Source organism: Paramormyrops kingsleyae, chromosome 24, assembly GCF_048594095.1.
Source record: "Paramormyrops kingsleyae isolate MSU_618 chromosome 24, PKINGS_0.4, whole genome shotgun sequence".
Lineage (NCBI taxonomy): Eukaryota > Metazoa > Chordata > Actinopteri > Osteoglossiformes > Mormyridae > Paramormyrops > Paramormyrops kingsleyae.
Genome location: NC_132820.1, coordinates 2930504 through 2944544, shown reverse-complemented (window position 1 = coordinate 2944544; position 14041 = coordinate 2930504). Strand labels below are relative to the sequence as shown.

The following is a 14041-nucleotide window of genomic DNA, read 5'->3' as shown; positions in this document are numbered from 1 at the left end:
CTGTATTGGTTGATTTCCACTTTGGGTGGGGGGGGAATCCTCTCTGTATATTTTGCTACATGTGTGAAGGTCTGAAGGTGGTCCTATCTTTTCTGTGTTTTCTCATGTCACTGCTTTTATCAGAGTTCCTGTAAGGACTTCTTGAAAATCATTTTAGTCATCTGTGTCGAGGAGCAATATTTGACGCTCCATTGCTCAAAATTCACGCTGCTATCTGTCCCTGTGGCCTTATTTGCTGGTCCATCCACCCGTCCATAACCCCAGATTCGGTACGAGGTCGCTGAGCTTGGGGCCCATTCCACGAAGCAGCAGGCACAAGACAGAGGGCACACTGCCCAGGATGCCAGTCTTAGTCAACAAGCGTAAGGCGAAAAGTCACCCCTACTGACCAATTAAAATACACAAACTCGGAAGCTCTAGATATGCCAACAATTTGGTAGAAATATACTAAAAAAAAAAAAAAACGATTAATATGCCAAAATAATACTATTACAGCGCTCACAGAAAGTCTTGGGAAACTTAATCCAGTAAATATACTGCAAACTTATTAATCTTAATACAAAAATCATTACTTTGTTCGCTTGTTTACAAAAAACATTTTATACCATAAACAACCAGTAGTTGTAAGTATAACATTCATTTCAAGTAATAATAAATCGAAACCCAAATTATAGTTCTAAACCAGCTGTTCTGAGTTATAAAGTTGATTGTCAGGCAGTCTCATTAGGGACTTTTTAATGAGTAATACCTTTGCAATAATATAAAACACCAAATGTTTATGTTTAGTATCCCTTTGGGAGCCAGTGACTACAACTGTAATTAATAGCAAAATGGCAAGAGCAGAACTGGGGGGTATTCCGTGAAGGAGGATTTCTTACTTAGCCAGATAACTTCTTGGATTTAAGGTAGTCTGGGCTAAATGGACTTTATTTTCATTCCTTTTCATTTAGCCCAGACTACCTTAAATCCGACAAGTGATCTGGCTAAGCAAGAAATCCTGCTTCATGGAACAGCCCACTGAATGAGTCAGTCCAAAAAAAAATCACACTTAATAAAGAGAGTGTATGTGCTGATGAGGTGCAAAGATATGCTAAACATTGCTTGTTAATTGGCTTTTGTCATGAAGCCAATTAATTAGCAACATTTTTAAAGCATTAAGCCAGCATCCTAAGACTTTCAGCAGGAGTATCGTCACTGGTGTCAGTAGCTCAGTTGAGGTTCCGGAACCTCACTTTGATTGGCCTCATTTTGGCGCCTTTCTCTTTCATGCACTCCATCTCCGACTGTCATCCAGAAGGTCCGGTATGGCTTTTATCGAAGGAAGTCATCTTCTCTCTGAGATAACACTGGTTTTCCTTCAGCACAATCTCAGGTACATCTATATATTTTCTGTTGCTTATCCTGTACAGGCACATGGTGAGTGAGCAGCCTGTCCCAGGAACCATAAGGTCGCACCCCAGATAAGATAGCCGGCCATCACAGGGCACAAGCTCACAGGCGCACTGTATGGTCCTGGGATTTGACCACATATACTTGGAGTGTGGGAGAAAAACCTTGTGTGTATGAGGAGAGCCTGGGACTGGAAGTCGAACAGGTGACCCTGAGGGTGTTAGACTACGGCAAGGTAAAATTTTAGGGAATGTATGTGGCAATGGATTGGGTATCTGTACCTATGTAAGGTTGTGGGTTTGAATCCCATGACTGTCAGAATTATCTTTGTTATGCCCTTGACCGAGATCCTTAACACGCGCTCTCTGACCCTTAGTTTGTGTGTCACTTTCGGTAAAAGAGTACTAAATTAATGTGACTGCTTGTTGCGGATAACGACTTTACTGTTGTTAACCATTTTGGCCACTAGATGGCAGTGGCGTATAGCGATGAGACAAAGCAGGTTATTTTCTTTTTTACGTGCACTATAGCGTAGAGCGAATGATTAATGAATTATCTCGTGCACTAGCATAAGTAAAGCCTCTGGGTTAATTTAAAAAAAAAAAAAACCTCCCGCCTTACTTTCCAAACAACACGGCACATTACATATGACAAAAAGTGACTAATCACAAATGCAATATCAATTAATTCGCTGCTTCCTTCATACAGATGAAAATTAAGCAAATGCATCTTCCTGAAATTTGATGCCACATTCAGCATCTTTTGGCCTTTGTCGTGCATGGCTGTTTTCAAGGGCACCTTGAGTCAGATTAGCCTTTCAATAGAGCCTCGTGCGGTAAGGAAACACACAGACTGCCTGTAAAAACCCAAACAACTAACTGTACATATATTCCCTCCGTGTCATGACACACTTTTTTTCTCTTTTTAATAACTAGGTTAAAAAAAATCTTTCCAAAACTTTTGGTGAACTGCAGGTCTAGTTTGCAGATCTAACCCGCGTTGAGCATACGGTCCGAGGGAATGAAGATTTTGGAAATCCTTAAATCCCAATCAAAGTTCTGATAGGTGTCCCATCCTATTTTCATAAAAAAACAGACAGGTTGTTTTCAAAGTCGTCCTTAGAAAGTTCTGTTTATTAATACGTGTGTAACCGTATTGTCACGCCCCGCTCCGTCCGCTCCTGATGTGTGCCACGCCCACCTCGTTACCTCGTGTTCAGCCCTGAGTGTGATCACCTGTGTCCTGTTAGGTCTAGCTTGTCTTTTGTATTTAGTCCTCGTCTGAGTCAGTCTTCCCCAGATCTGTCATTGTATTGTCCGTAGATGTCCGTCTTTCGTGAAATAAACCCCATTTACCTGACTTCCTTGCTGCTCTCGCCTGCTTCCCTGCTCGCCTCCAAGCCAAACGTGACACGTATTTACTGTGCACATTTTTTTTTTTGGATTATTTTAATTAAGTGTGTCACTGATTTATGTTATATTATTATTATGCTTTGCAGTAATTTTGTTGAGGTTAATGTATGTTTATTTTACATTACAATGTTATGTTGAATGATCAGATTTAATATTCATTTATTTTATTTATAATCAGTTACAGCACTTTTATTTCGGTTATATTTACATGTGTTATATTTAGGTTCAGTATGTTCCCTTGGTTATCCGTTTTATTAGTTCCTATCTGCCCTGGTACACAGGGGGACGGGTTTAGAGGGGAACGGTGAAGAGCAGCTGGGGAAAGAAGTTGGAAAGTGTTGTGCTGCCATGTTGGTGATTATTAAACGTAATCGTTACAGAAACTGTAGCCCGCTTACTACCCACAGCCCGAGAGGGAGACTGGCACACGTTACCTACTCATCAAGAAACCAGGGTTACACGTGTTTCGATTCAGTATTTTACTTTCAGTGCTGTATCTTTAAGATTAGGGGGACGCTAATAGTAGTAAAAAATAGTTAAGGCCTTTATTTTCAACAGCAGCAACACATTTTTGGATTGTTCTCAAATGAAGAACCTGAGGAAGTCCTCCAACTCTTCGCTCTCCGTCTGCTGAAGTTCTGCTTTGTCGCAGGAAGGCGGAGGAATGAACTCGTTTGGGTCCTCGATCCAGATCACCAGGTCGTAGAAACTGGGGTGCAGAAGAATAAACGCAAAACTGTCAGTCACACGCGCACACTGCCCCAGTTTTCTCTGAAGTCCGTCACACTTTGTCAGTGGACTTCGTAAAGTTGCGGGACCAGCAGAGGGAGGATGGATGTCTCAGTGAAGTCATCGCATGGCTAGAGGGCAGTGCGTCCAAACCACCGATAGGCCACTTGAAACACTCCTCTTCCACCTTGCGGAAACTTTGGCATGAGTTCCCCAGATTGGTACTTCGGCATGGGATCCTGTGCAGGAAGATCAAAGCAGGCCCATGTGCACCTGCTTCCTTTCAAGTTGTTCTTCCCGCAGCTCTCATCCCCACAGCTCTTGCAACACTGCACGGTAACCCATTTAGTGGTCACCAAGGCGCAGAGCGCACACTGCTGAGGGCCAGACGCATCTGCTACTGGCCATATATGTCCCGTGACATTCACAAGTTTTGTACAGAATGCTTGCCATGCCAAACACGAGGATCTCCCACTCCACATGAAAGAGCCCCGCTACAGCCCATTCAAGTAGAGAGACATTTCCAAAAGATTACTGCAGACATCACTGAGCTGCCTGTCACCACACAAGGTAACAGGTATGTTCTGGCAGTAATGGACTATTTCACACGATATGTTAACCTCTTTCCATTGAAGGATCAGTGTGCCACTACTGTGGTAAAGTGCATTTTTGAAGACTACATAAGACAACATGGCTTGCCGCAGTCAATTCACACGGACCAAGGACGGCAGTTTGAATCAGACCTCATTTAGCATCTCTGCGCCTTATTGGGTATTGGTAAAACACGCACATTAGGGGGACGCTAATAGTAGTAAAAAATAGTTAGTTAAGGCCTTTATTTTCAACAGCAGCAACACATTTTTGGATTGTTCTCAAATGAAGAACCTGAGGAAGTCCTTCACCTTTTCGCTCTCCGTCTGCTGAAGTTCTATTTTGTCGCAGAAAGGCGGAGGAATTAACTCGTCTGGGTCCTTGATCCCGATCACCATCTTGTTGAAACTGCAGGAACTCTAATTTTCTCGGGTCACTGTCGCTGCGTCGGATCAGTTTCAGTAAGTACCGGAACGCAGAAAAAAGTGGTGGAACCCAAAAGACGAAAATACAGAAGTTCTGGAACTGCGTTCCGCTGCGTTCCGGCCCACTTCAAGCACTGGCTATATTGATTCTCATATTTGCACAACGACTCCATAATGCCCACGTGCTTTTCCTGCTTTTAAGCATCAGCCTGGTTATGGATCAGCATCTCCAAGGCATTGTGGGCATTTCACCCTGTGTGCCTTGTAACCACTGGATATACCATGGTAAAATATGCAGTGTAAAAATTGCCTGTCTTGGAGTTCATGACGTCCTGAGTGCCATGACAAAATACAGCAAGCTTCTTAAATTCAGTTCCCAGGAGTTTGGAAACCGTTGCTACACCGGAAGCGCTGCATAATTAAATTTAGTATATGTGTAGCGTTCAGTTAATGATTCCAGGAGTTTGTTGCGATTTTGATGACATGTGCAGGTAAAGAGCATAGTGACCTTCCGATTGATCCATCTAGGAAAGGAGAACGGCTTGAATTGAAAGAGACCCGTACGGGAAGGAGATGGCACATTGACGTGGGTGGCTTGGGTGGCAGGTTTCTAATTGAGATTAACAGCGTTATGGGCTGGCTGAGCCGCCAGGATTTATGACGTTGTGCCGGGCCCAGTTCTTCCCTGGGGACTATACATTTCACGGGAAATATACAAACTGTCAATAAAGGTTGCAGGGGACCTTATATGTGTTAATATTATCCTTTGATCGTTAATATTTCAAGCTGTCAATAGCAGTTGATGTAATTTCTGGATAGCTGCTCATCAAAAGATAATACTGAATGATTTAACTATTGACGTCACTGTTAATAGCATGAAAACCAGCGTGCTGTCAACTGGGGCATCGGAGAATGTCTTGCTTCGACTTGGCCACGACTTTTAATTCTCCTTCGGTGATTTTTGAGTAGGCTACGTACTTTTACACGTTCATCTTTTCCCACAAGCTGCCTTTTTTGATTTTTAATTTTAGTTTGTACTTATTTTCCTTAGTCCGGTCGCTCGCTAGATTTAAGTTACGATTCCGGCGTCTTAATTTACTAGTTTAGCCACAGCAGAATAAAAATAGCAGCTTGAAACCACTAGGTGGCTGTATTTATTGATTATTAAAATATTGAGTGTGCAATATGCACTCACCTAAAGGATTATTAGGAACACCTGTTCAATTTCTCATTAATGCAATTATCTAATCAACCAATCACATGGCAGTTGCTTCAATGCATTTAGGGGTGTGGTCCTGGTCAAGACAATCTCCTGAACTCCAAACTGAATGTCAGAATGGGAAAGAAAGGTGATTTAAGCAATTTTGAGCATGGCATGGTTGTTGGTGCTAGACGGGCCGGTCTGAGTATTTCACAATCTGCTCAGTTACTGGGATTTTCACGCACAACCATTTCTAGGGTTTACAAAGAATGGTGTGCAAAGGGAAAAACATCCAGTATGCGGCAGTCCTGTGGGCGAAAATGCCTTGTTGATGCTAGAGGTCAGAGGAGAATGGGCCGACTGATTCAAGCTGATAGAAGAGCAACTTTGACTGAAATAACCACTCGTTACAACCCAGGTATGCAGCAAAGCATTTGTGAAGCCACAACACGCACAACCTTGAGGCGGATGGGCTACAACAGCAGAAGACCCCACCGGGTACCACTCATCTCCACTACAAATAGGAAAAAGAGGCTACAATTTGCACGAGCTCACCAAAATTGGGCAGTTGAAGACTGGAAAAATGTTGCCTGGTCTGATGAGTCTCGATTTCTGTTGAGACATTCAAATGGTAGAGTCAGAATTTGGCGTAAACAGAATGAGAACATGGATCCATCATGCCTTGTTACCACTGTGCAGGCTGGTGGTGGTGGTGTAATGGTGTGGGGGATGTTTTCTTGGCACACTTTAGGCCCCTTAGTGCCAATTGGGTATCGTTTAAATGCCACAGCCTACCTGAGCACTGTTTCTGACCATGTCCATCCCTTTATGACCACCATGTACCCATCCTCTGATGGCTACTTCCAGCAGGCCATGTCACAAAGCTCGAATCATTTCAAATTGGTTTCTTGAACATGACAATGAGTTCACTGTACTACAATGACCCCCACAGTCACCAGATCTCAACCCAATAGAGCATCTTTGGGATGTGGTGGAACGGGAGCTTCGTGCCCTGGATGTGCATCCCACAAATCTCCATCAACTGCAAGATGCTATCCTATCAATATGGGCCAACATTTCTAAAGAATGCTTTCAGCACCTTGTCGAATCAATGCCACGTAGAATTAAGGCAGTTCTGAAGGCGAAAGGGGGTCAAACACCGTATTAGTACGGTGTTCCTAATAATCCTTTAGGTGAGTGTATATTGTATACCAGTCAAAAGTCTAAACGCTTACCCATAGAAAGGTTTATTTGTACTATTCTCGACATATTAGAATAATTATAAAGATATAAAAATTGTAAAATAACATATACCTAATTATGCACTGACCAAAAAGTATTAAACAAAAAAAAAATTGTTGGAGGGGGCAGCTCTGTGGGTTGGGACTCAGAAGGTTGCTGGTTCGAATCCTCTGGTCGGCAGAATGGTCCCACCATTGGGCCCTTGAGTCAGGCCCTTAACCCCAATTGCCCCAAGGACTGGTAATCCCTACTGTCTCCTCTACGGGTGAACGCCGGATCCATTCAGAGCCGAATTTTTGAGAATGCTGCAGTAAATGCGGAGTTGAACAGGAAGCAGCTAGTGGAGAGGCAGCCCCCTCTGAGGTGGGGGGAAATGCCAGGATGTGTTGAGCTGTCCTCCGAAGCAGGTTGGACTCCCGGGAGCAGACAGGCGGACGGCAGCGTGGCAGCAGCGGGACGGACACGACAGCTTCCTGATCCAGGTGTTACGTGGGAGAATGCTTGCTCAAGGGCTGGGGTTGGGTTATGTCACCCCCCCCCCCCCCCAAGGAAACACCAGAGTGAGCACTGTTTTCCTCCCAAAGGGACCTTTGGTGGTTTATTGCCCAGCACTGTAGCCTCCTGCACTGCAGCTTTGATTCTTTCGCCATGGCTCAGTGTGTGGAGGGTTCATGTTGTCCCCATATGTGGGGGGTGCGGGGGGTTGGGGGGACTCGTGACCATGATCAGAAGGTCACTGGCTCAAATGCTGAAGTCAGAAGAGTGACTGCACCATTGGGTCCCTGAGCAAGGGCCTAAAATCCAGTTTGTCTTGGCCCCGCCTCCTCTAGTTGCTTGGCCCACCCCCTCTACAATCTGATTGGTTATCTGAACCAATCATTTTTCCTTGTGCCTTCAGAACATTTTTGTGTAAGCAAAACTCATCGTTTCTGTCTTCTGTTAACAGAGTTGATGAGGTGAGATGATGAGATCCATCAATGAGAAACACAGAATGAAGGTTTGTCTCATTTCCTTCCACAGCTTTTCCCCTCACGCTCGGTGCCTCAGGGTGTCTTGGTGTTAGAAGATTCACATGGTCCTTTTCTGAGGTGCGTTTCCCAAAAGTGCCTGTTAGCTACTGCCATAGTTGGACCCATTCAGTTGCATGGCTAAAACCAGTGTTTCCCAATCCATGTTTTTGCTTCCTCTCAGCTCTCAGCATGCCTGTACCAGGTATTCGGTGTTCCTGATTGGCTGGGAGCTGGGAGGAAGCAAAAACGTGGACTGTCCGGGGTTCCCCGAGGACTGGGTTGGGAAACACTGGCTAAAACTATGGAAGATGCTAAAGTAGTTAGCAACTTTGCTTTTGGGGAAGGCACCCCTGATTGGTTTGAAGCTCACGGCGTTCCCGGCCGCCAGAACCGGAGTAGAATAGGCAAAGGCAATGGCACAGATCTGATGGACAGAGGGCAGAGAGGCCAACGGAGGGGTGAGGGTGCGAGCGACTCGACAGCAGTTGGGGAGGGGGGGAATACTCCGGGAACCAAGGTCTCCCTCCCACCCTCAGAATAATATCGTGGGAGCAGCAACATGATACACCGACAGCTTGACATACTGTATGTGGAATGTCCTTCAAAGCTGGTAATTAAGGCTGTGTGGTAATAAAAAATAAAAACCAGGCATAGGCCGATGAGACTAAATGCTTTTTGTCAAAGTAAACCTGACACCTGAATTAGGAGAGTCCCTATAAAGGCTGAGTTCTGTACTATCTCAGAAAATAATAAAACTGAACTCCACCATCGATCCTGTTGCCTGTATTCCCTCTCTGAAACATACACTTCTGGGAGAAAAACATAATTGCATAATTATTGGCATTTAGCATTACTGAGGTATGGCTAAAAATGGCTTAGAAATGTGTAAATAGCAGGTTTTATATATACAGTTATGTGAGACTCACTGTTATTGGATATGAGCAGTAATGTGTGACTCACTGCTATTGGATACATACAGTCACATGTTCCATGGCTCCCTCTTGGTCAAGGAGCAATGATCACATGACACTGAGGAGGTCATGCACACTGTTCATGTGTTGTTATTGCTGTAGTATAACCATAAAAAGACATTATGATGCAGTGATTCAGGTTTTATGGCCTTTACCCTGTGCCACCATGTGGGCGACATCAAAAGGAATAGAAACGAACAGAAGTTCAGGCAACTTTAACTTCTCTAAGTGTGTACACAGAGTCTTCATTCAAGGAGAACAAACATGAAGACCAAACACACAGGAGCCTCCACTGGCAGGCAGTGTTACACCCACACACACACAAACACACACACACACAAACACCCACACACACAGAAACACACAGAAACAGCCAGACACACACAAACACACACATATACATACATACACAGAGACAGAGACACACAAACACACACATATACATACATACACAGAGACAGAAACACACAAACACACACATATACATACATACACACAAAGGCACACATACATACATACACACAGAGACACACACATATACATACATACACACAAAGACACACACACATACATACACACAGAGACACACACATATACAGACATACACACAAAGACACACACACACACACACATACACACAAAGACACACACACATACACACAAAGACACACACACACACACACATACATACACACAGACACACACGCACACGCATCTGTGCTGATTCAGTGTTTATCCTCCGTGCCGAACAGCTTGCTTATTCCTTTCAGACCAGCGTCAGTCTGTAAAAACGCAAGTTTTCCTCTTAGCACCCAGTGAGCTTGTCTGGAAGGAAACTATGTAGAGTTACATTGTGAATGAGTGTTACATTGTGAATGAGTGTCACATTGTATATAATGTTCATTAGCAACAATGACTGACGACGCAAATGTGTTTTAAAAGAAAATGTGTGGGCAGTATTCGTCCATTTCAGATACTTCAGTAACAAGAAAACAAGCTAAAAGGATTTTTACGCAGTATTTCTACTCTCTCTCTATCTCTCTCTCCCTCTGATATATATACACGTATGCGCGCGCGCGCACACGCGCACGCGCGCACACACACACACACACATACACACAGAGCACAAATTATTTATGTACGTATGTATCTACTTGCCAACAGAGAATGCAGATAATTCACAAACAGTGTGCTGTGAACCTGGAAGCGGCTGGGGGCCGCGTGCACCTTTAACTTGCACAACGGTACCGATTCACACGACTCACAGTAGGATGAAGGGAGAACGTGAACCTTGGACTCACACGTCCTGCATATAATAGGAGGGTTTGGAGTCAGGGGACACAGTCCGCCTCGGAACGCCAGATAGCATGCGGGCCCTCAGCCTCCTCGCCGTCTGCCTGGGCCTGGCGGCCGTGGCGACAGAGAAACCTCATCCTTGCAGTAAGAGACAAACAGGGGGGGGGGGGGGGTCTTTTAAAGGCTTGGCATTAGAACCTGGACAGGGACCCACGTCCTGACAGTGTCATGCTTGTAGTACCTATAACAACTATAAAAAGACTCAGCGTTTGCAGTATTTCTGATTACGCTGTCGGGACACTGTGATGAATTCACCCTCTATTTCTGTATTTAATCCAACTGTCAGAACCACCTCCTCGAATGGGCGGAAAATTTGATGTTGTAAGTATTCCTGCCACACAGGAATACCCCGAAGGGAAAATCATAGCTGAGCGGTTCAGCTACGACACCCCGAGCCAGCAGGCCCGCGTCAGGGCACTGATAGTCCACCACAACCAGACCTCCTTCGTGGACTTGCTTTTGCTCTACAAAGAGGTGACCCTCATCCCTAGGATAACAGTGACTAATCTGAAGCGTGACTGGATAGCCCCAGTGCTGACAGCTGCTGTGCATAAACTTTAGATTCCGTGCATCGTCTGAACTCTTAAGGAGCGTAATCTTGAAGTAGCACAAATCCTGAATGTCAGTTGCAGTGCAGGCGAATGAAAAAAAATTACAAACAAATAAATGATAAACAAGCAAAAGCAAAATAAAGTGATATAAAGAAACAAGCACAATGGATTGCGGTGGGTTGGCGCCCCCTGCTGGGGTATTCCCTGCCTCGTGCCCGTAACTTCCAGAGATCGGCTTCGGACAGTGTATGGAAATGAACTGTGTACAGCCGTGCAGTGACTTGCTGCTTCTTACAGGGGGTCTCTTATGAGATATCGTACCCAAACCAAACCTGCAAGAAGGCGCCACTGAAGACTCCCTTCCGGCCGATAGAGATCCCTCCCGACGCCAAACTGCTGGGCAAGATGGTGCTGGGGACCAACTCAGCCCCTGGCATGGGGGGGGTGCTGATTAACTCATGGGCGGGCGCTGTACCAGTGCTCAAGGGTGAGAGAGGCGTGGTCAGGAGAAACACAAGGGGGCGCTGCTCGAAATCCCAGCGATAATTTAATCATGTGGTCCCCTAGTTTACCTTTCGAAGTTAATCTGTCTGTGTTTCCCTCCCACAGCAAAATACAAGCTGACATTCACCGAATTCGGCTGTCTTCCCATAAGTTCCCAAATCCACGTCGAAAACGTAGGACTGATCCTCACGAGGTAAGCGCGTGCCCGTGTTAGAGGCTGCAGCATTGGTGGGGGGCGTGTGCTCGTGTGACTGACAGTTTTGCGTTTATTCTTCCGCACCCCAGTTTCTACGACCTGGTGATCGGGATCGAGGACCCAAACGAGTTCATTCCTCCGCCTTCCTGCGACAAAGCAGAACTTCAGCAGCTGGAGAACGAAGAGTTGAAGGACTTCCTCAGGTTCTTCATTTGAGAACAATCCAAAAATGTGTTGCTGCTGTTGAAAATAAAGGCCTTAACTAACTATTTTTTACTACTATTAGCGTCCCCCTAATCTTAAAGATACAGCACTGAAAGTAAAATACTGACTCGAAACACGTGTAACCCTGGTTTCTTGATGAGTAGGTAACGTGTGCCAGTCTCCCTCTCGGGCTGTGGGTAGTAAGCGGGCTACAGTTTCTCTAACGATTACGTTTAATAATCACCAACACGGCGGCACAACACCTTCCAACTTCTTTCCCCAGCCGCTCTTCACCGTTCCCCTCTAAACCCGTCCCCCTGTGTACCAGGGCAGATAGGAACTAATAAAACGGATAACCAAGGGAACATACTGAACCTAAATATAACACATGTAAATATAACCGAAATAATAAAGTGCTGTAACTGATTATAAATAAAATAAAATAAATTAATATTCTGATCATTCAACATAACATTGTAATGTAACATAAATATACATTAACCTCAATAAAATTACTGCAAAGCATAATAATAATATAACATAAATCAGTGACATACACTTAATTAAAATAATCCAAAAAAATAATGTGCACAGTAAATACGGTTACAGTCTTCCCCTGCTGTGGTAGAAATGTCCTCATTTCAACAAATCACGTACGAACCAAAAAAAGAAATGGAAATGAAAACCCTGTATATGGCCAGTAACGACCAACCATCCAGTACCCAACAACTCAACATATGTACATTTCATCAACTGTCGTTAAAGTTGGTCTTGGTTGTCGTAGCACAACACGACGTGAAACACTGACAAAGAAAACAGAGTATCTGCGCTGTAGAAGTAGTCCATGGCCTGAGATTCTGGCCTGTGCAAACGGTACAATATCAAATCACAACACTTAAAGAACAACGAACATGTAGGGGCCATATGTGTCCCTTCAAAGCTCTTTAAGTGACAAAGTCCTTGTATTTAGCTGGCTGCCGAACCCGGCGTCCATAGCGGGACGTGACCTGCAGGGGCACCTGGGGCAATGAATTGGGCCTACGAACATCCATCGGGGCAACTGATGACGAGGGAAAGGGGAAAGAGGGGCAAGGACTGGGAGGCTGCGAACAGGGGGGGACATTGTTCTGAGGAGCAGCCCTGGGTGGATTGGACACCGGCTACATTTCAGCCGTGGTGGAAACGTGGGGGAACAGGAGGGCGAAAAGGCAGGGCACCCGACAAAGCAGTAAGAGAAGGGGCTGAGGTCACTGCCCCACCCCCATCAGTTGGCACGGAGGGTGCCTGATTGTTGGCAGGAGGGGTTAGCAAAGTCCCTTTGTAGGTTTTTAGTCGATTATGGTGAACAATCCATGTCCATGAGTGAGCGTTCCTAGGGTTGGTGATCTCATAAGTAACGCCAGGGTGTCCGTCTCTGCTCAACCGATGCTGGACCACAAATGGCCCCTTCCACCTGGGAGCAAGCTTGTTCATCTTTTGTGCTGGGTCATCCAGGAGAACAAGGTCACTCGGTTGGTGAGGGTGAAACACCACTTTCCTGTCATACTGAGCCTTTTGGTGCTGTTTGTTTGCACCACTGTTCAGGGCTGCATCCTTGAAAGCACGTGACAACCGAACAGCAATCAGCTTGGCATATTCTGCTGGTGAACCAGGTGTGGGGGAAGTCACAGTTGGACTACAGTTCAACACAATATCGAGCGGCAAGTTTGGTTCTCTGCCATGAACCAGAAAGAAGGGGGAAAATCCAGTGCTCGTATGAACACTTGAGTTGTAGGCGAGTTCAACTTGTGGCAAGTACTGATCCCACTCACCTCCAGAATGCGATATATACTTTGCAAGCTGATCTTTCAGCGTCCTGTTCAGTCTCTCTACCATACCATCCGACTGTGCATGATATGGAGATGTGCGTGTTTTGGCAATACCCAATAAGGCGCAGAGATGCTTAATGAGGTCTGATTCAAACTGCCGTCCTTGGTCTGTGTGAATTGACTGCGGCAAGCCATGTTGTCTTATGTAGTCTTCAAAAGTGCACTTTGCCACAGTAGTGGCACGCTGATCCTTCAATGGAAAGAGGTTAACATACCGTGTGAAATAGTCCATTACTGCCAGAACATACCTGTTACCTTGTGTGGTGACAGGCAGCTCAGTGATGTCTGCAGCAATCTTTTGGAAAGGTCTCTCTACTTGAATGGGCTGTAGCGGGGCTCTTTCATGTGGAGTGGGAGATCCTCGTGTTTGGCATGGCAAGCATTCTGTACAA

At 45.2% G+C, this 14041-nt stretch overlaps 1 protein-coding gene across 1 annotated transcript; it reads left to right on the top strand.

The window, feature by feature from the left end:
- The first annotated feature begins 10115 nt into the window (after positions 1 to 10115).
- LOC111850460 (ependymin-like) lies at positions 10116 to 11842 on the top strand. The gene is made up of 5 exons (XM_072706873.1): positions 10116 to 10454; positions 10669 to 10800; positions 11175 to 11364; positions 11487 to 11574; positions 11667 to 11842. The coding sequence occupies exons 1-5, from the start codon at positions 10338 to 10340 to the stop codon at positions 11791 to 11793; spliced, it is 654 nt and encodes a 217-aa protein (XP_072562974.1). The 5' UTR covers positions 10116 to 10337; the 3' UTR covers positions 11794 to 11842.
- Positions 11843 to 14041: the final 2199 nt, after the last annotated feature.

Coding starts and splice junctions, on each gene's coding strand:
- LOC111850460 (XM_072706873.1), top strand. CDS start 10,338: ATGCGGGCCCTCAGCCTCCTCGCCGTCTGCCTGGGCCTGGCGGCCGTG. Junction 11,365..11,486: donor CGCTGTACCAGTGCTCAAGG/GTGAGAGAGGCG, acceptor TCCCTCCCACAG/CAAAATACAAGCTGACATTC. Junction 11,575..11,666: donor GTAGGACTGATCCTCACGAG/GTAAGCGCGTGC, acceptor TCCGCACCCCAG/TTTCTACGACCTGGTGATCG.